The sequence below is a fragment of the Mesoplodon densirostris genome, chromosome 5 (genome assembly GCF_025265405.1).
Source record: "Mesoplodon densirostris isolate mMesDen1 chromosome 5, mMesDen1 primary haplotype, whole genome shotgun sequence".
Lineage (NCBI taxonomy): Eukaryota > Metazoa > Chordata > Mammalia > Artiodactyla > Ziphiidae > Mesoplodon > Mesoplodon densirostris.
Window position 1 is genome coordinate 93971814 of NC_082665.1, and position 20337 is coordinate 93992150.

Consider the following 20337-nt stretch of genomic DNA (forward strand, 5'->3'; position numbering starts at 1 on the left):
GCACTAAGAACATTAGAATGTACTTGCCATATAGTGTACCAAAATGAGCTAGACTTTTTGGTTTACTTAATTATAGAGTCTTACCACCCCAAATAGATTCTCGAAGTTAAAAAAAAAACTTTCTTTGTAATATTTGATAACATTTCTGATCAAAGCCTATAACATCTCTTTAAAAAAATAAAACAGTACTTCAAGATGTAGATATAAAATTCTCAAAAAACTTGTCATTTAAAAAACACTGCTTCCCTCCTGTTTCTGTTCCTGTCAAAAAGCAGGTTATCTTTACACAGTTTCTGTAGCTCCAAGGAATTCCATTTCTACAGCAGCTTTTGGTGCTTTGGTTGAAGCACTCTTCCTTCGGAACTCTGCTGCTATTTCCTCAAAGGACTTTCCTTTGGTTTCTGGAACTTTGAAAAATGTAAACAGAGTAAAAGCCAGGACTACACCAGCAAAGAGGAAAAACACATAAGGTCCACAGAAGTCCTGCACAGAGAATAAACAGAGTTCCAATTAGCAGCTCATCAACCTTATCTTCTGTTCAGTAAATTTGTACAGTATTAGGCTGCTTACCGCAATGTACTGGAAACACAGAGCTATAATGAAATTGCAGGTCCAGTTGCTGAATGCAGCCATTGCTAAAGCAGCAGGGCGTGGTCCTTGACTAAAAAACTCAGCCACCATGAACCAGGGGATGGGGCCTGGTCCAATTTCAAAAAAACTGACAAAGAGGAAGATGGCTGTCATGCTCACGTAACTCATCCAAGGCAGTTTATTCTGAGGAGAAAACAAAAACAAAGCAAAAGTGGAACTGACATTGACTGCTTCTTCCTTAAGCTAGGTAGATTCTCACTGAGTTCAGAGATGACATAGCTCCCTTCTTGATGTGTTTATATTCAATTAAGTATAAGTTATTCTAGTCATAGACAAGTTTATTCTAGTTTTAGTCATCCTTAAATCTTTTGCGCTATAGGAAATCCTCTGGATTAGGATTTTCCATGACTCTTAGTCACTCTTTTCCTGTGAAAGAGGAAAAGCAAGGATCCAGTGACCTTTGCTTCTACTCATACCAAGGTTGCTAGACAGGATGGATGACCTCCTGTAAAGTAGTGGATGCTGGTGCTGGGCTGGAAAGGTCTAGGTACTTGTCCAAGGTCACACAGGCAGCCAAGTGGCAGAGCCAGGATTAGAACCTGGTTGGGCTAATCCCAGAGCTTGTGCTCTACTATTATATACACTGCCTCTCTGGGTAACAAGCACAATTTACCTGCTGATGTTCTATATTTAAACCCCTAAACTAGTTCTTTTTCTTTACATTTCTCCTTTGTATTATATGCTGTTCCTCTTGCTTTATTTCGTAAATCAATCTCAAACGTTTAACCTACAGCTCAGAAGTGCTATCATATGGTAACCAAAAATCTCAGTGCAGGCACCAAACTCACCAGTAGCACAAGTCCCACCGACATGAAGATGGCACAAACAAACATCCCACTCATTCCGATTAAAAACAGAGAGCGTCGCCCTGCCTTCTCCACAAGGAATACCTAGGAAAATTTTAAAACATATTGGCTTTATACTTAAATCGTTTTTTACTGCCAAAGAGATCATTTTAATTTATACAGCTGGAAAGAGGCCGTTCTGTTATTCCGTTTTACAGATGTGGAACTCAGGAGGGGGGTGACTCTTGCCTGGGGTGGCAAAGCTGTTCTCAGTGAACAGAGGTGATTAACAACTACTGGCTTCCTTTCATCACGTTGATTTGAACAGGCCATTCTAGAGAAAGAACCATAGCATTACCACCACTTGATGTTTATCACCTTGGGTGCAATATTTAGAGACTGGACCTCTTGGATCTCTCCCAATATATTTCCTGTAGACTTAAAATACTAAGGTCCTACATAAAAATGACGTTAATTTCCCTTCTGATAATTATCCTAAGTTATAATTGCAAGGGTTTGAGCACTGCAGACCCCTGAAACAGTACAACTGTTGATGTGTTAACTATTCTCATCCAACTTTCTTACTGCAAATAAAGTCAAACTGTGTCCACTCAGGGGAAGCATACAGAATTTGATGGCCTTACCAAAATAGTCAGGTCCGCATTTTTCTGGTGAGCCTAAATGTACCTGGTGCTGGTAATGAACTATCCACTTGAAAAGGTATGACTTTCAAGCAAAAGGTTAAAGTGCTTTCTTATCCTAATTCAGGAGATTTGGCGTCGATTCCTTTGTGTCTGTGGATCTTTGCACTAATGGTTAAGATTTACAATGAGCCAGGGCCAGAGTTTGTTGAATAGACTCTTGCTTGATCCTTGGAATACTGCCAAGGTTGGTGAGTTACACACACAAAAACTACCTGTCATAATTTCTCACTTCAGTGAGTAAATTGGTTAGGCTCATAAATCTATCAGTAAATCAGCAGCAATCCAATACCCTTAGTATAGTGAGCTTTGGCTCTGAAAATATCTGAGAAACATTTCTTTTCACCTACAATGAAAGCCCCTTTCGTCTAAGAGGCATTTCATATTAGAGTTTCAAATCACTTCAGGGTGGTAAGCAAGGAGCCACATTAAAAAAATTTTTTTTTTAATTTTCTTTATTTTTTTTGGCTCTGTGGGGTCTTAGTTGCAGCATGCGGGATCTTTCATTGTGGTGCGTGGGCTTCTCTCTTAGTTGTGGTGTGCAGGTTTTCTCTCTCTAGTTGAGGCGTGCGGGTTCCAGAGCGTGTGGGCTCTGTAATTTGCGGTACATGGGCTGTCTTGTTGAGGCGCTCGAGCTCAGTAGTAGCGGAGCATGGGCTCTAGGGCGTGCGGGCTTCAGTAGTTGTGGCTCATGGGCTCTAGAGCATAGGCTCAGTAGTTGTGGCGCACGGACTTAGTTGCCCCGTGGCATGTGGGATCTTAGTTCCCTGACCAGGGATCAAACCCGCGTCCCCTGCATTGGAAGGCGGCTTCTTTACTACTGGGCCACCAGGGAAGCAAGAAGCCCACGTTTAATTGTTGAGAAAAAAGTGGGAAAAACAAACCTTTCTCAAGTTCATAAAATTTCTCTATATATTTTGACTCTTTAATTATGACTTTTAAATCTGATTTGATGACACCATGTCAAGCTGCCAAGAAAACTGGAGGATTTCTTCAGGAATAAGGGCTTTTACTGTGTCTGTTTCTTCTATTTCTGAACAATTATTGCTAATAGGATTATAAGCTCTAAAACTACATGTCTTGAAAAATGAGTTGGACTCCCTCCTTGGGGCTAGGTGACACTCAGGAAGGGGTGTGATACAGGGTGAGATTTGGTCAGGGGCCAGAGATGTCTACCTGACCTTAATTCTCATTTTCGCTGCAGACACTGTACATCACTCAGATCCTGGATGCTTACTTGGAGCCACTCTTTTTCCTCTAGACCTATGCTGCCTTCCAGTTCCCTTTATATTCTTCCTGTTTTGTTTGCTCACTCAAGATTACAGGCTCCCTTCTACCAGCTCATTAGTTTAAAAGAAAATCTGGCAATGTGGAACATAATTCAGCATCGAGTTAGGAAAGTCTATCTCTTTCTCCAAGTACTCATCCAGAAAAAATAATTGATTATGTTCCTTCCAAACTGTTGAAACATTAATGTTATCAGTACATATTCCTAATTGCACATCTTTATTTGAAAGGATACACGGAATTCGGTAAACTTGGTTGATTTTGGCAAGAGAAACTGGAAGACTGAGAGGCTGTCCTTTTTGTACTTCTTTGAACTTTAAAACAACTTTTCAAACATAAATATAATTAAAAATGTTAACTGTTATCTGTAGTCCTGGAGGGTTAATTAGACAGTTGATTAGAGTTGACTTTTTAAAATTGTGTCAGGGGGCTTCCCTGGTGGCGCAGTGGTTGAGAGTCCGCCTGCCGATGCAGGGGACACGGGTTCGTGCCCCGGTCCAGGAAGATCCCACATGCTGCGGAGCGGCTGAGCCCCGTGAGCCATGGCCGCTGAGCCTGTGCGTCTGGAGCCTGTGCTCCGCAACGGGAGAGGCCACAACAGTGAGAGGCCCGCGTACGGCAAAAAAAAAAAAAAAAAAAAAAAAAAATTATGTCAGCCATGCAAAAACTTTCACAGAATAAAAGGATGAGTTCAAAAAAGGTAGATTCAAAATAATCAAGGCTCTATTTTCAGAACAACTCTTCCCACTCCATGGGGTTGGCTGGTGGCGGGGAGGACACAAATGGAATTCTGCAGTAGTTTTCTCGTTAGGCATTCTTAGAGTTTGGGTTACCCTGATCTTGATAACATGATGCTTTACATAGCAAATCCTGTTACACATAAAATGTTTTAATCATAGTCTCTATATGAGAAAAATATGTTGAAGTGGGATTTGCAAAATTATTATCTCAGGAGACAAAAGAATGGGAATAGTCCCTTGGATTCCATCCTAGTACCAGGCCTTTATTGGTTTAGAGTGGCCTTTTGGATTGAACAGGCATTACCTCTAAAGGCATTTCTACGGACGCACTGGTGTTCCCTTATTATCTATTCTTCCTTCTCTTTCCAAGGTCCAGTTCTGTTTAATGTGGTCTGGACAAACCTGCCTTTTGATCTAGGTAGCCAGGCTGTAATTTATTGACTACTCTAGGTAATAGTTAAAAGTCCATGTGCTGAGAATGAAAAACAAGTGACTAACGTATATTGAGTATATAGCACTGTGACCAAAATTAAAAAGCACAAGCTTTTTTAACATCTGTATTCAAAGATAAAAATAAGCTCAATTATCCTCATTTTAAAGTGAGTTACGTTAGTTGGGAAGTTTGGGGGGTTTTGTTGTTGTTTTTTGCTTACTTTAATTCTTAGATTGTTATATTAAATATTATTACTGTCAATATACTGAATTGTTCCTTAGATAAGGTATTTGGTCTTAAGAAGAGTATATGACCTCTTCCCTTGTTGAGAAAAATTTTCAATAGTACATAATAACATTTGACAGTTGAAACAAGTTACATTTCAAAAATAGCAATAACATTTCAAGTTATAAACTGCTTCTATTCCGTCCTCTCATAATACCACAGTCATATACATCACCAGAAGCCATGGCCTTGTGAACTACCTGGAAGTTCTGCCCAATGGCCTAACATCGTAAGAATTTACTGAATCAGTTTAATTTTGCTAGAGGCTTAGCTATCTAATTGAGGGGACCATGTTTACTTTTAAAATATTTTTTCTAAGATATCAGGATAAAAATGTTCAACCATGGAAGGAGAGGATCTAGGATCCAATGCTGATAGAAATGACAACCTGTTTGCTAATATCAAGGGGCTTAAGTACAGAGCAAAGGAGAAAGAGCCCAGGTATTTACACTAAAATACCAAGTGTCTGTGTCCCCAAGTGAGTTACTAATTCACAAATGAGTGACCAATGACATCTTCAGCAGATAAGGAGAACCAGTGATCCACCTGTTCAGTTATGCCTAATCTCAATACAGTGGTTGGTTATTCACATATAGGATTCTCCCTGTGACCCACTTGGTTCTATCTACATACCCACTACACGTGGACAATAAGTCATAGGTCACTTTTATATTACAAGGTTATTTTACTCCCATTTCTGGACTGAGGAACAAACAGAATATTTATATAGAGTATTTTACTTACGGAGAGGGCAGTGAAAACTGTGTTGACAGCACCAACTCCGATGGTTGCATAAACAGGTTGGCTGATTCCAGCTGTCTGGAAAATGCTGGTTGAGTAGTAAAATATCTGCAAAATAATAATAGTTTAGCCTTAATCAAGAAGCCTAGCACTCATGGCTTTAAAGCAAGAATTATTTTAGTTTGTTTATTTTTAGGTGTTTCAATGGAACCAGGGTCCCTAGAACTCCCAAAAGGTTTTATCCACCCTCTTCTTCCAGGGAAGGAGAAACCACAATCTTCCTTCAGTGTGTAAAGCTTCCAGTCACTTAAAAGTTCTCCTTATATTTAGCTGAAAACTCTACATCTGCACTTTATTTTTTTGTTAAAGTATAAAATACATGCAAAAAAGTACACATATTGTTTAAGTGTACAGCTCAATTAATTTTCACAAACTAAACACACCTGTATAGTCTAGATCAAAAATAAGTCATTTCCTGCCCTCCAGAAGCCCCCTAAATGTCACCCTTTTTTCAAAGGAAACTCTTTCAACTTCTATCCTTATAGATAAATTTTGCCTAGTCTTGTACGTGATATAAATGGAACCACATATTTTGTGTGTATTTTGTATCTGGCATCAACATTACCTTTGTGAGAATTATCCATATTGTTGTGTTTTCAGGCTGTTCATTATCATTGCTGTTCAGTGTATAATTGTATTAATATACCACAATTTAGTTACTCATTCTACTATCGATGGGTATTTAGGTAGTTATCATTTAGAGTGGTTATGAATAGTGCTGCTATGAACATTGTAGTACAAGCCTTTTGGTAAAATATGTATACATTTACACCTAGGAATAGAATTGCTGGGTTGTAGTGTATGCATGTTCTCAGCTTTGATAGATACTGCCCAACAGTTTTCCAAAGAAGTTGTGTCACATACATACTACTATATATAAAATAGATAGCTAATGGGGACCTACTGCATAGCACAGGGAACTCTACTCAGTACTCTGTAATGGCCTATATGGGAAAAGAATCTAAAAAAAGAGTGGATATATGGATTTCTGTAACAGATTGCTGTACACCTGAAACTAACACAACACTGTAAATCAATTATACCTCAATAAAAATTAAAAAAAAAAAAGTTGTGTCAATTTGTACTCTCACCAGTGTGTATCAGAGTTCTGGCTGTCATTGCATGTAACCCCAAATATTCCACCAGTCTCAGTAGATGGAGAAATCTGATTCACAACCTCCCTAATAGGCTTTATTATTTGGTTATGTCCTTATGTTTATAATAGTCTTTTAGATCATCTTTTTTGTTCTATCATCTTCCATCAGTTCCTTTCCCACATAACATGTCCTGCTGCTGGTGCCTCTCCCTGCAGACATGGCTGACGCAGGAGGACTGTTGAGACTGTGTTCAGGGAGGAGTGGATTACTCACTGCGCACCAGCCCAGGCTGCCTGACAGCGCGTGGTTCAACACTTCCCGGATGCCTCTAAGTCAGGCACTGGGATGGAAGCTAAAGCAGGGAGGTTTAGAGAGATTAAGTGTTGTGCTCTTGGATATACAAGCAGAGCTGAGAGAGAGGATACAGAATTTGGTCGCTGAGCCCCAAAGTTATAAAGAGTTAAGAGATAAAAAATGAGTATCAGGGACCTTTTAAAGGAGGATGGAGACCACAGCAGAGCAGCATTCACTTTGTGGAGTGAGGCTCAGGTCTTCTTTTGCTTCAACTCATGCTTCAACGTTTGCTTTCTTTGCTTCCCCCAAGTCTCTGCCCATTCATCAGTCACCCCCAAAGTGTCTTTGTGAATCTAGGATTGGCTCACTATAAAAGCCCAAACCACATTTTTAACAGCAATGAAAGGGGATAAGTGATTTTCTTTATCTAGTTTCTTAACAGACGCTTAGTTTTTTTCTTCTAGTAGCTAATTGTCAGTAGAACAATTTGAGTCCGCATAATACAAGAATTTCAATTCAAAACCTAAATGCTAGCTAGTTTAGTACTCAGAATGTTTTTCAGTCATGTCTTTTCTGTTACCCTTACTCACCAATATCATATCAGTTCACTCTATTGTTTATTTTGTGTGCTATCTCCCCCAATAGAGTGAAAGTTTCTTGGATGGGAGGAAACTTCTTTGCACAAGGCTATCTGGTATACTTCATTTAAATAGACAGAGGGAATCATGGACTGCTTTTGCTTAGGCTATCAGAAATCCTAAATTTGATACTCAACTCTGGAAGCCCCTTGTAATTTAGTCTTCTAGTTATATTTATTCTCCTTTTCCCTCTTTTGTATTCATTATGACTTGCCTTTTAACCTTCATCTTAATAGACGTGCAGACCATTGATTATTGACATTTTAAAAAACTGTAAGCTGATTTTAGAAGGCAGATGAGTCAAGACAAAAAATTAATGCTCATTCAATATATTTGTTGCAGTTAGACATGTGATATCAACATTTTAAAGTATGCTTTAGTTATTTAAACTTAAACCCCTTTCCTCATCTATCTTAATTTACTTTGCTCTTAAGAGTTAGGGGACGTTCTTAAACTTACCCCATTGATTCCAGAAAATTGCTGAGCCATGTGCAGCATCAACGACACTAGAATAGGCTGTCGGTAGCTGGAATTGGTGAAGAGCTGAATTATGGAGACTTTCTTTTCACTTGATGCTTCTTCCCTTTCTTTTCTCATCTCAGTGATGTCATTGGTGACATCATCACTTCCTCTGAGTCTTTTCAAGCCTGTCCCCCAAAACGATCAGGTTGACACAACTCAGGTCAAAACAAAAATAAATTTATTTGTATTATGTTAATGAAAGAGCTACAGTTCTGCATAGCCCTTTCTGTTGCTTAATAGCATGGGTGTTGGAAATTCTTTCTTGTTAAATTAAATCCTGCTTTTTTATTTCTCAAAAAAGCAGAACATTTCGCTTCATCTTATGACAAACAAAACTGTGATCCTCATTATCATAGAAGGATAATGCAGGAAAGGTCTTTTAGAAGTCTCTGTATGTGGATTTTCTGTTTGGGTTTGTGTGAATGTTTATGGTTGCAAAAGGCATACACCAGTCATATTAAGTGATCTTGCATATTCTTCTTACGTATAATCACTGACTTCATTTGGAAAGCACTGGTACCAATTTCATGAGTATCCATTCATGCACACTCTTTCTCATTAGGTGATAGTTCCAAAACAATAGGAAGAATGTAAAACCACCCATAGACTTACTTTTCTTTGCTTTGGCTTCCTCATCCAACTTGATGTAAAGGTATCTGGGGCTTTCTGGACAGAAGAAGAGCAGCAAAGATTGGAGAACAGCTGGCACAGCAGACAGACCAAGCAGGATGTGCCACAGCTCATGGTTGCCCAGGATAAAGTCGAGGCCAACGATCTGAAAAGTCAGGGAGGAAGCATATCAACTGTACATCACTTTGGATCCGCCTTCTGAAACAATTTGTTGAAAAAGCACATGGCTATTTGATAGTAGTCCCTGACAACTGTGACTCACGTACGCACAAGCATGCACAAGATGAAAACTACTGCTAGTGTGTCTCATCTGAACTGAATTATGGACTCTTTGTTCTACAAAGAATTCACCTAGATTTCTTTTCATTAACTCCTATGGGACATTTAGGATGCAAATCAACCAAACTTTTAAGCACACATTTGATATCTAAAACAACAGCAAAAATCATGCATCTTTGGACCTTTGTTAAAAAAATTTCTTCTTAGATTACCCAGAACTTAAATAGAATGGGGTTACATAGATAAAACAATTAATCTGATGAGAACTAGTTTTGTGATCCCTACTGCAAGTAGTTTATCCTCTGGATAGCCATAGGTTTGAGGTTCTAGGACTCCCTCTGAGAACGTAGGCCAGAAGGAAAGAATAGAGCCAACTGAACAAGAACTGCTATTGTAAGCATTTGCATATTAAATTTGAGCAGGTAAGATGCTCAGAACAAAGGAAATCTGAGTAGGCAAAATTTTGAAATTTTTTATTCCTTGAAATCTAAATGGACTACTTTAATTCTAGAATAGCTCCAGCAGTTCAAGGCGTGGCTTACCAGGTCACCTCCAGTGCCAACCCCACCACAACTCCAAGGGTAAAAGTGAAGAGTGGAGTAGTAGTACTTTAGCTTTGAGCTAAAAAGCCTATGTCTCTATACCACCTCCACTACCACCTGTGGAACTGCCTTTTTCCTCTGTGTTGTTCTACAGTGAGAGTGGACAATCAGGGAAGGAGAAGTTGGGTAAAGTAGAGGATGGGTGAGGTAGGGGATGGGAGTTTTTACCTGACTAATAAGAATGCCTGTGACAATGGCCAACTGATGAAGGGCACCAATAGCACCCCTGAGCGTGGTTGGAGCAATTTCACCAATGTACATTGGAACCAAGCCTGAAATTAACCCTGAATGAAACATGAACATAAATGTTAAAGTGTAGCCAGGACTATCTCAGTAACAATAATTCTGTTTAAGTACAGTCAATATTCTGCTGAAACTCCCTTCCTGAGTTCATTGGAAGCAAGTGCCCTTGTCACCAACAATTACACACAGTTTACACAAAGAATGTTTGTTGGTGCAACTCCAAATGAAGTTGTAGTTGGATATACAAATAGAAAGGAATGGTTAGTCATGCATTTGGCAATTATTCATAGCATTGTCTTATTTAGTTAAAAATAATCCATGTTAATATTGAGTTTGTATCATAATGCCTTAGGTTACCTTCAGAAAAGAGACTGAAGAATGCTTTTTAAAAACACAATAATATTCTCACTCTAGATTTGTGGGATTAAAGGAAATTAGAATTTATCTAGGCCAACTTCTTTACTTGATAAAGGTGAGAAACGACTTAGCCAAGATCACAGTGCAATAGAGTGTTAGTGGAGAACTACAAGCCCTGTCTGAGTTTCCACAATGTGGAGGTGCCTCAAGGTCACAGTTGAGTTGGCCAGGCCAAGGGGGAAGGTGGAAGGGGTTGAGGAACTCAGAGGCTCTTCCCCCAATCACTCCAACCAGAGCAAACCTAGCTTTATTCTCTCCAAATAATAGGCTTCAGAAAAGATTTTATTTGCATAAAGACTTCTGGTGCTTAAAGGAATACAGAAATTTGAAAAGCTCTAGGCCATTCTGCCTTCTATAGTGCTCCTAGATGCAGATGCAATCAGTTATGTTGGAAATGGTGGAGTATCTAGCCATTTGCTGAGTGCATAAAAAGGTCAGAGACTATCAGTGAGCAAGGCTGAATGCGATGTTTGGCATTTTCTTAAGAATTTAAAAGTAAGATTTGTCAGAGGCTTCCTCTTAGAGAGACGGCCTGCCTATCAAATGTATGAAAGATGCTTTGAGGAATTGTTTCAATATCTTTTTCAATATTTTTTAATGCTTCAAATTGTTCTTAATATCACATGAACATTTGCATGATTGATACAGCATCTGAATTTCTGCTTTTACATGTAACTCTAATGAGTGGTCTGTTGATCTTAAAGAAGAAGGGGAAAAAAATCCATTTGTTTGGTCCTATTCTAGGCTGTACTATTTTTGTGTAATGCCTAACATTATATCCCAAGAACAGAAAATGCAGATAAGCTCACAGGTCTGAAGTCACATGAACCTGAAGTCAAATTGTATTTCCTATAATTTTTAGCAATTTTAATGCTTATAATAGGATTGGACATAATTTTAAAAGGTGGTTGGAGAGTACAAGTTACTTGGTTATGCTAGTGATAGGTTGCTCCATGCTATGTTTACAGCATTTATTTTCAACTTTACCAAAAATATTTTGTAATTTTTTTCTTGCTATATTTTAAAAAATAGAGAGAAAAGATAGAAGAATCATGATTTGGACTTCTTTGATTGTGTTATTATTTGCATTTTACAGAAGAGGAAACTGAGTCTCACATTCAATTACTAAGGCCAGACAAAGACAGTGTCAGAATCGATTCACTCTGAATCCAAAGCTTTTTCCACAAGTGGGGTGACTCTTTACCTTGATCAAGCTACCCTTTCAGTTATTTTTATTAGCACTGAAATTAACAAAAAGAGACAAGTAATCTTAGACTTTTGTTTCAACTGATCATTGAAGACTCATGGAACTATAGTCTTTTCCCCTTTGCAGGTAAAAGTTTAAAAAATATTTTATATACCATTTTGTGCCCTCACTTTCCTCTCCCACCCCCAATGGATATTATTAGTGGCTATGATTTGGGACAATGGGTGTCACTGGGATTGAGAAGCAAAAGATCTGACTATTTTAGATAATGCATGATCCTCCCTTTCTGCTGATAAGTTGCTTCAGGTAGTTTGAAAAGCTGTCTCCAAGAAATAGTGATTTAGGGCTTCCCTGGTGGCGCAGTGGTTGAGAGTCCGCCTGCCGATGCAGGGGACGCGGGTTCGTGCCCCGGTCCGGGAAGATCCCACGTGCCGTGGAGCGGCTGGGCCCGTGAGCCATGGCTGCTGAGCCTGCGCGTCCGGAGCCTGTGCTCCGCAACGGGAGAGGCCACGACAGTGAGAGGCCCGCGTACCGCAAAAAAAAAAAAAAAAAAAAAAAAGAAAAAAAAAGAAATAGTGATTCAGCTGTTTAGATGTGAAGTTCTTAGGAGGAGCACCCTTCCTCCATTCTGAACTCCTCTACCAACTGATTCTGCCTGATTCTCTCTCCCTATATGGTCAGCACCACCCTTCAACCAGCTACATGTGGAAGCATTTAGGGCTAGGGAATGTGGTCTGAGAGATGGGCCAGGATGTCAGGGTCTTTCCAGACAGGAGAGACAGAGACACCAGTGGCCAGGGAGGCCATAAGGGTAGAGTTAGGGGTCTGGGCATAGCAGTGTTCCGCTGTCTACTGAACAACAGGAGTAAAACAGCTAGCACATCTGGCAGCTTGCTGTAGTCAGATTCTATGCTGAACACTTATTCTCACAAGCATCTCCAGGAGGTAGATACTGTTATCCTTCTCACTTACTGGATAAGGAAACAAAGTTGAATAATTTGTCTTAGATCATACGCCTAGAAATGTTGTCATTGCTGTGGATAAGAACATACCCTTACAACTCCACTTACTGTCCCAAACCTCCCTGACTCAGGACTGCAACTTTATGCTACTGCCTTTCCCTTTCATGATGTCACTCGAGGCTCAAAAAAATTCCCTACATGTAACCACATCTGCCTTCAGAATAATTTTCAGATGTGTGTATGTGTTTGTGTGGGAGTGTGCGTGTGCATGTGTGTGTGTGTGCGTGACTTACCACAGTAGAGTCCTGATATGCCTCTTCCTGAAATTATAAGAATGTGAGATGGTCCCAATTTCGAAAACCCCATCAAGAGAGCTCCAACTAATGAGAAAATGTTTGCTACCAACATGGCTTTGATTCTGAAAATTTGAAAAGCAAGGATTATAAATTTAGCATCAAAACTTGATAAAATTATTTGCTTTCAGAGCATGCTGAGATTTTTACCTAAGACTGAATATTTTAATTTGCTGATAGAGCTAGTTGGGAAATCTTAAACCATGATTGCTACTTTGATCTGTCTGTGGGTTAAAGCATTAACAGTAAGTAATATATATATAATGGGAGAATTTGGGTTGCATGTACCCGATCTCCACATTTTGATAGAGATGATTCAATTGTGATGATGACTGGTTTGCTTTAAGATAACACTTCTGACACCTTTTCAAGTAGTTGACAATTAAGTTTTCTAGAAGTTGATTGTTTTAAAGAATAATTGCCTGGTGATAGCTAAATTTAATTCTGTAGTTGTAACCTATAACTCCCCCCCTTTTTTTTTCTTTTAATGGTACAAGTTTTTAGTTGATATAGATCATGAAAGGAACTTTCAAAGTTAAGTTTTCTTTAGTATGAATTATTTGGCAATAAATTAAAACATGCTTTTACTTTAAGCCTTATCATAGAGAACTATAGTTATCCCTATTTTATCATTGTATGCCAGCATATTTCCAGAATCTATGAGTTAATGTCAACCAATGTAAAATATGTAATAAAGCTGACAATAGCAACAAAAACATCATTTTCAAAATTAATCATATGAAAATTGACATTTGCAGGTATCTGATACTCTTCCTCCTGTTAAATGGGAAAGTGAGGTACACAAAAACCTTCTTCAAAGTTCAGTCGATGCTAAGGCCAATAAAAGAATTTGAATGAACAGGTGTGAAAATTTTTGTCCCACAAAGAAATGTAAGTATCTTGTTATGCTCTATTTCAGTGTTTCAAACTTTAATAGCTGAGCTTTTTCTAAGCAAGTATCTTAAACACCAAACAAATTTTTTTTTCTGGAAAATAAAACTATATAATCTCAGACTGCAATGATTGCCCAAAAAACCATGTGATAGGCTGGATAATACCCCACAAGAATCTACATCCTAATCTTCAGACGCTGGGAATATGTTACTTTATATGGCAAAGGGATTTTGCAGATTGATTAAATTAAGGATTCTGAATTGAAGAGATTATCCAGTCGGGCCCAATGATGTAATCACGACTATCCTTATACTAGGAAGGCAGAAGAGAAGGTGATGTGATGAAAGAAATAAAGCTTGTAGTGATGTGCTCTGAAGATGGAGGAAGGGATCACAAGCCAAGGAACAGAAGTGGCCACCAGAAGCTGGGAAATGGTAAGGAAATGGACTCTTCCTCAGAGCCTCCAGAAAGAATGAGCCCTGCTGACACTGTGACTTCAGCCAAGTGAAACCGAATTTGGGTCTCCAAAACTGTAAGAAAACAAATTTGTGTTGTTTTAAGCCATTGAGTTTGTAGTAATTCATTAGAGCAGTAACGGCAAGCTAGTATATGCAAGTTATCAACTACCCAAAGACAGGTAAATAGAGTGCTTTAGAGCTGACCAGCTTCAGAACTGCATAGTAGAAAAAGACAGGGGTGTTTCTATGTGAAGTGCTTTTTCTCTGCACAAGGACAGAGGGCAGGCAAATTCAATAATTTACCCTAGGAAACTGTTACTAGCTAGCTAATAGTATATTCCATTAGGCAGGGAAAAGATAAAAAGTCGTAAAAGAGATAGATAGCCTGAAAGTATTTTTGAAGCCAGATTGCTCTAAAGTCCCTCTTCCTTACCACCGGTGGATGCTGGAGCACTCTATACACCTTAAAGGATTTTAACTTCTGCTCAGACGTGAGAAATGGCCAAGAATAAATAATCTAAAAATACACGAAATGGTTGAATCAGGGAGAAAGAAATATATGTCTAAGTATATTTCTTTAAATCTTGCTCTAAATACTTCTGTAGGCATAGGCTTCTTCATCATCATCATCTACATTTGCTGCCTGCTCACTTTGTGCCAAGCAGTGTACTAAACCTTTTATATTCATTTTAATTTAATCCTTACAATAATGCCATGAGGGAGGTATTTTTTTCCCCACATTGCAGATAGAGGGAAACGTCTTAGAGAACTGAGGTAACTTGCTCATTTTCACATAGCTATTAAGTGACAGAGCTGGGATTTGATCTGTGTGAAACCAAAGGTTAATGCTTTATTTTGGTGAGTTCCATTTTTGATACAAAAGAAAGAACATATTCAAAGGCAAGCTGTGTACACCTTCCTTCACTCATGGTAGTGTGGATTGCCCAGATCATGGTCTCCCCCACCTTACCCTGGTACTTAAATTTTAAGTAAAATTTGACTTTGAGAACCCAAATCTATAAAATAGTGGCTATAGACATCTATTGACTATTAACACAATTACAAGGAAAGATGTTTTTTAAAGCAGTAATGGAAAAGTACACTTTTATGTACTTTTAACTAGTAGAGCAATGACCCTGGCAACAAGGACCATTATATTATTTCTCAGTGAATCTCCCTAGAAAAATAGTTTTGTGAGAGAGACTGAACTATTTTGTCTTAATTTTGAAGTTAAAATTATTAGTTTTAGGGCTATTTTCAAGGAGGATCATTTTTCTACTGAGAGTTGGAGGAAGTCTCACTTTTAGTTCACAATAAATAATTTGATAAATGGTCATTTGACATTGTTTTGGGGTATGACCATTGTTGATGCTAAATCCTAAGACCTTTTTTTTTTTTTTTTGGCTGCGCTTCGTCTTAGTTGCAGCAAGCAGGATCTTCATTGTGGCATGTTTTAGTTGCGGCATGTGGGATCTGTAGTTGAGGCATTTGGGCTCTTAGTTGTGGCATGCATGTGGGATCTAGTTCCCCGACCAGGGATTAAACCTGGACCCTCTGCTTTGGCAGCACAGAGTCTTACCCACTGGACCACCAGGGATGCCCCTAAATCCTAAGACTTGAGAAGACAAGCATCCTGATTCCATCGCCAGGACACTAATTAAATGTTTTAGAGTAAGTCACTGGATTGTTAGAATCTCTTCTCTAAATGAGGGACAAGGGCTTAAATTTTTTCTTCGGTGATGAGAAGAAGTATAAAACGTCAATAGCTGCTAAAAGAGTCGGTCTATCCATATTTAAAATTTTAACTTAGCTTTGCTTAATTTTATTTATTTTAGACATAATTAATCTAGAAAAATTTCCAACTACTGCTTAAACCAACTTGGTGCAAATTGAAATGATTTTTAAATTTTTAAAATAATTAAAGCCAGCTAATAACCTGCATAATTTATGGATACTGATTTAAAGATCAGCTAAACACCAGTAAGTTGATAAAAATTTGAAGAACTGACCATTTTCTTTTATGGTAGAGGAAGTCCCTCTCAAATAAGAGTAAGAATAAAACTTGCATTACCATGCTACCCATTACTTAAGAGAAATTCTTAAAGTCTTATTGTATAAAAGCTCCAGTACAAGAGGAAGAACTTATCAGAATTTAATAACCAGAGAGGGAAAACTATAATTTAAAGTAGGAATTTTAGGACTTCCCTGGTGGTCCAGTGGTTAAGACTCTGCACTTCCACTGCAGGGGGCGCGGGTTCGATCCCTGGTCAGGGAACTAAGATTCCTACATGCCATGTGGCGTGGCCAAGAAAAAAAAAGTAGGGATTTTAATAATTAAATGAGGGACTTCTCTGGTGGTCCAGTGGTAAAGAATCCGCCTTCCAATATAGGGGACGCGGGTTCGATCCCTGGTCGGGAAACTAAGATCCCACGTGCTGCAGGGCAACTAAGCCCACACGCCACAACTACTGAGCTCACGCGCCTCAACGAGAGAGAGAAAACCAGCACACCACAACTCGAGAGAAACCTGAGCAGACTGCGTGCCATAACAAAAAAGATCCTACATGCCTCAACAAAGATCCTGTGTGCTGCAACTAAGACCCAACACAGCCAAAAAAAAGGAAAAGAAATAAATACAATAAATAAATATTTTTTAAAATAGTTAAATGAATTGTAATCCAGTATTACTAAGATAGTTGCCTATATCATTTAGAACTTTAAAGGTTTTGCATTTTCTAACTTTTCCATATTTGCATGTTTTTATCATGAGAAAAATGTGATAAAAGATGGATGCAAAGAGCAGAAAATAAATCTAAAGAAATAACCGTTTTATTTTCTGTTTTACTTCCTCTCTATGGGGGTGGGGGGATCCAAGAGCTTTAGTACATCACATGACTAAATGAAATTTGAGGGTAAAGGAGTTCCACTGATGTTTTTAATCCAAAACACATAATAGAAACCAAAGTAGAGAAATGGAGACAACACTTGCTTCAGCCCCTTGTTGGGGCTTTGAGATAAAAGGAGCAGCAGCTAGAAACCCCACTCCAAGTATATTGGGCAACTGGGAGCTGGGGATATTGACTGGACCTTAGGACCTGACTGATCCAAATGTCAAACTCTAATCTGAAAATGAAAACCTGGATGTCTGAGAAATGGAGCAATTTGATGAAGCCAACAATCGACTCCCAGGTTAAAAATTCCATGCTTGACTCCCCACTGAGTTCCTGAGTAAACCACTTGTGCAGTGGTTTCTCAATATGTTTTACAAGTTAGAAAGTCAGAGAATCAGAGTGATTATCTAGAAATACACACCAAACTCACTTCTGCTGTAAATGCCTCCACTATTAAGCCGATGGTTGCAACAGATTTCTCCATTATTTGGTGCAATACCAACCTAACTCATAGGGTCATGAGTTGAAAAAACAACTCTGAAACTATTCCACAAAAGGAAAGATGATTTCTTTCTAAACAAATTATGACACCCAAAATGCTGACGTTTCTGTGTTTCTGCTTGTTTATGAAATTTGCCTACCTTCCAAGCTGGTCTCCAAGCAACCCACCAAAGAATGAGGCAATCATCCCACCAACTGGAAAACTGGACACAGACAGGGACCAGAGCATGGTGATGAGGCTAGCAGATGCCACAGGCTCTTCCTCAGCCCAAGGGGTTGGTGTTGGGTCCCCTAGGCTTGTGGGTAGTTCCTCTGTACTGTTGATAGCATAGCTGTTGATAGCTTTTCGGTCATCAAGCGGAACACCCAAAACATGTCTATAATGGGTTATTATTACCTAAGGAGATAAAATAAAGAAAAATAGCTCCAATATTCCAAACATTCTGTATATTTTTTGTTTGTTTTTCCTTTAAAATATTTGTTAGGTGTTTAAACAGGATTATCTCAATTATGTGTGTTATGCACATACTAACGCATATAGTTGTTTCAGTTGACCATATCCTATAAAACAGAGGTCACAGATTCCAGTGCCAACAGGAACCAGGCAGGAACAAACAAGTGAAGGAGGCAAGAAGGATCTTGATGACTAGAGGACTGAAATACTGTCTGTAATTTTGAGAATGTAATAGTGAGTTGGCAGAATTTATTTGTCCCATCTGAAGGAGGAAGTTGCAATGTGAGACTAGTGTTGCATGACCTTTAATTTTTTTTTAACATCTTTATTGGAGTATAATTGCTTTACAATGTTGTGTTAGTTTCTGCTGTGTAACAAAGTGAATCAGCTATATGCATACGTATATCCCCATATCCCCTCCCTCTTGCACCTCCCTCTCACCCTCCCTATCCCACCCCTCTAGGTGGACACAAAGCACCGAGCTGATCTCCCTGTGCTATGAGGCTGCTTCCCACTAGCTATCTATTTTACATTTGGTAGTGAATATATGTCCATGCCACTCTCTTACTTCGTCCCAGCTTACCTTTCTCCCTGTCCACGTCCTCAAGTCCATTCTCTACATCTGAGTCTTTATTCTTGTCCTGCCCCTAGGTTCATCAGAACCTTTTTTTTTTTTTTTTTAGATTCCATATATATGTGTTAGCATATGGTATTTATTTTTCTCTTTCTGACTTACTTCACTCTGTATGACAGACTCTAGGTCCATCCACCTCACTACAAATAACTCAATTTTGTTTCTTTTTATGGCTGAGTAATATTCCATTGTATATATGTGCCACATCTTCTTTATCCATTCATCTGTTGATGGACACTTAGGTTGCTTCCATGTCCTGGCTATTGTAAATAGTGCTGCAATGAACATTGTGGTACATGTATCCTTTTGAATTATGGTTTTCTCAGGGTATATGCCTAGTAGTGGTATTTCTGGGTCATATGGTAGTTCTACTTTTAGTTTTTTAAGAAACCTCCATACTGTTCTCCATAGTGGCTGTATCAATTTACATTTCCACCAACAGTGCAAGAGGGTTCCCTTTTCTCCACACCCTCTCCAGCATTTATTGTTTGCAGATTTTTGGATGATGGCCATTCTGACCGGTGTGAGGTGACACCTCACTGTAGTTTGGATTTGCATTTCTCTAATGAGTAAAGATGTTGAGCATCCTTTCATGTGTTTGTTGGCAATCTGTATATCTTCTTTGGAGAAATGTCTATTATGACCTTTAATTTTTAACGAGAAGCCAGAAATCTGGAATTTTATGTAAAATTCTTCAAGTTTTAAAGGTTGGCAACTATCCAAATTGAAAATATCCTGCAGGTTGAAAAGATATATTTTGACTCCACTGTTACCCCTGCATAGGAGGATTTAAATTGGCTTCTGTAAATACTTTCATAGAAACATAAAAGTAGGTATAAGAATAAAGATTGGGAAAGATAAGGCCAAAAATAAAGTTGGTATACAAATTCAAACACTAGGTGCTGTATCCTTGCTTAAGGTGAGCTCTAAATTTATTAATAAGCTTCCTAGCAGTCAGTGAAAAGAGAGGAAACCATTCATATATACTGGTGAATTCTGAAGATCAAAAACAACTCAGTAGTACCTGAGAAGGTATTGAGACCTGAAGGAAGTTTCTTGTATGGGTCCTCACAGAGTTCAGTATGTAACAGAATAAACAATGTTCAAAACTAGATTTCACAGTGCCATATTTTATAACGTGTTTCAGTAGAGGTAAAGATCAAACAAAAGTATCATTGAGTAAAGGCACATGCTTCAGGCTCTCTTCCTTCTGTGTCATTCCTCTTGATGATTTGGTCACTATTCAGCAGCAGTGAGCTGGGAGGACCTCTGACAAGGACCTGGAATGCAGCTGCCCTAGGTTGCCAGTCCTGGGCAAAGTGCTATGTGGTAAAATCAGCTGATGAGGGAGAGAATGATATCCTCTTACAATAAAAGAAGTCTGATCCAGACATTTACCTCATGGAAGGTCACTCTATATGGATAATATACACAGAAGAAAGGCTGAAAGGAAATATCCCAAATGTTCTCAGCAGTTTGCTCTACATGAATAATCATGAATTTTTTTCTTCTAAAACTTTCTGCAACAGGCATGCATAGTTTTCATACTCGTAAAAAAAGTGTGACTTTAAAATACCC

General features: G+C 38.6%; 1 protein-coding gene across 2 annotated transcripts in view; it reads right to left on the bottom strand.

The window, feature by feature from the left end:
• Nucleotides 1-282: 282 nt before the first annotated feature.
• SLC2A2 (solute carrier family 2 member 2) overlaps nt 283-20337 on the bottom strand; it is a 28118-nt gene continuing 8063 nt past the window's right edge. Inside the window, exons 3-11 of one of the 2 annotated variants that reach the window (XM_060100035.1) lie at nt 17812-18068; nt 12868-12992; nt 9914-10029; nt 8847-9009; nt 8172-8359; nt 5627-5731; nt 1440-1541; nt 571-774; nt 283-483 (exon numbers count right to left, since the gene is read on the bottom strand). In XM_060100035.1, coding sequence (XP_059956018.1) covers nt 283-483; nt 571-774; nt 1440-1541; nt 5627-5731; nt 8172-8359; nt 8847-9009; nt 9914-10029; nt 12868-12992; nt 17812-18068 — 1461 coding nt within the window. The remainder of the gene's footprint in view (nt 484-570; nt 775-1439; nt 1542-5626; nt 5732-8171; nt 8360-8846; nt 9010-9913; nt 10030-12867; nt 12993-17811; nt 18069-20337) is intronic. The other variant, XM_060100036.1, reaches the window with a different exon arrangement.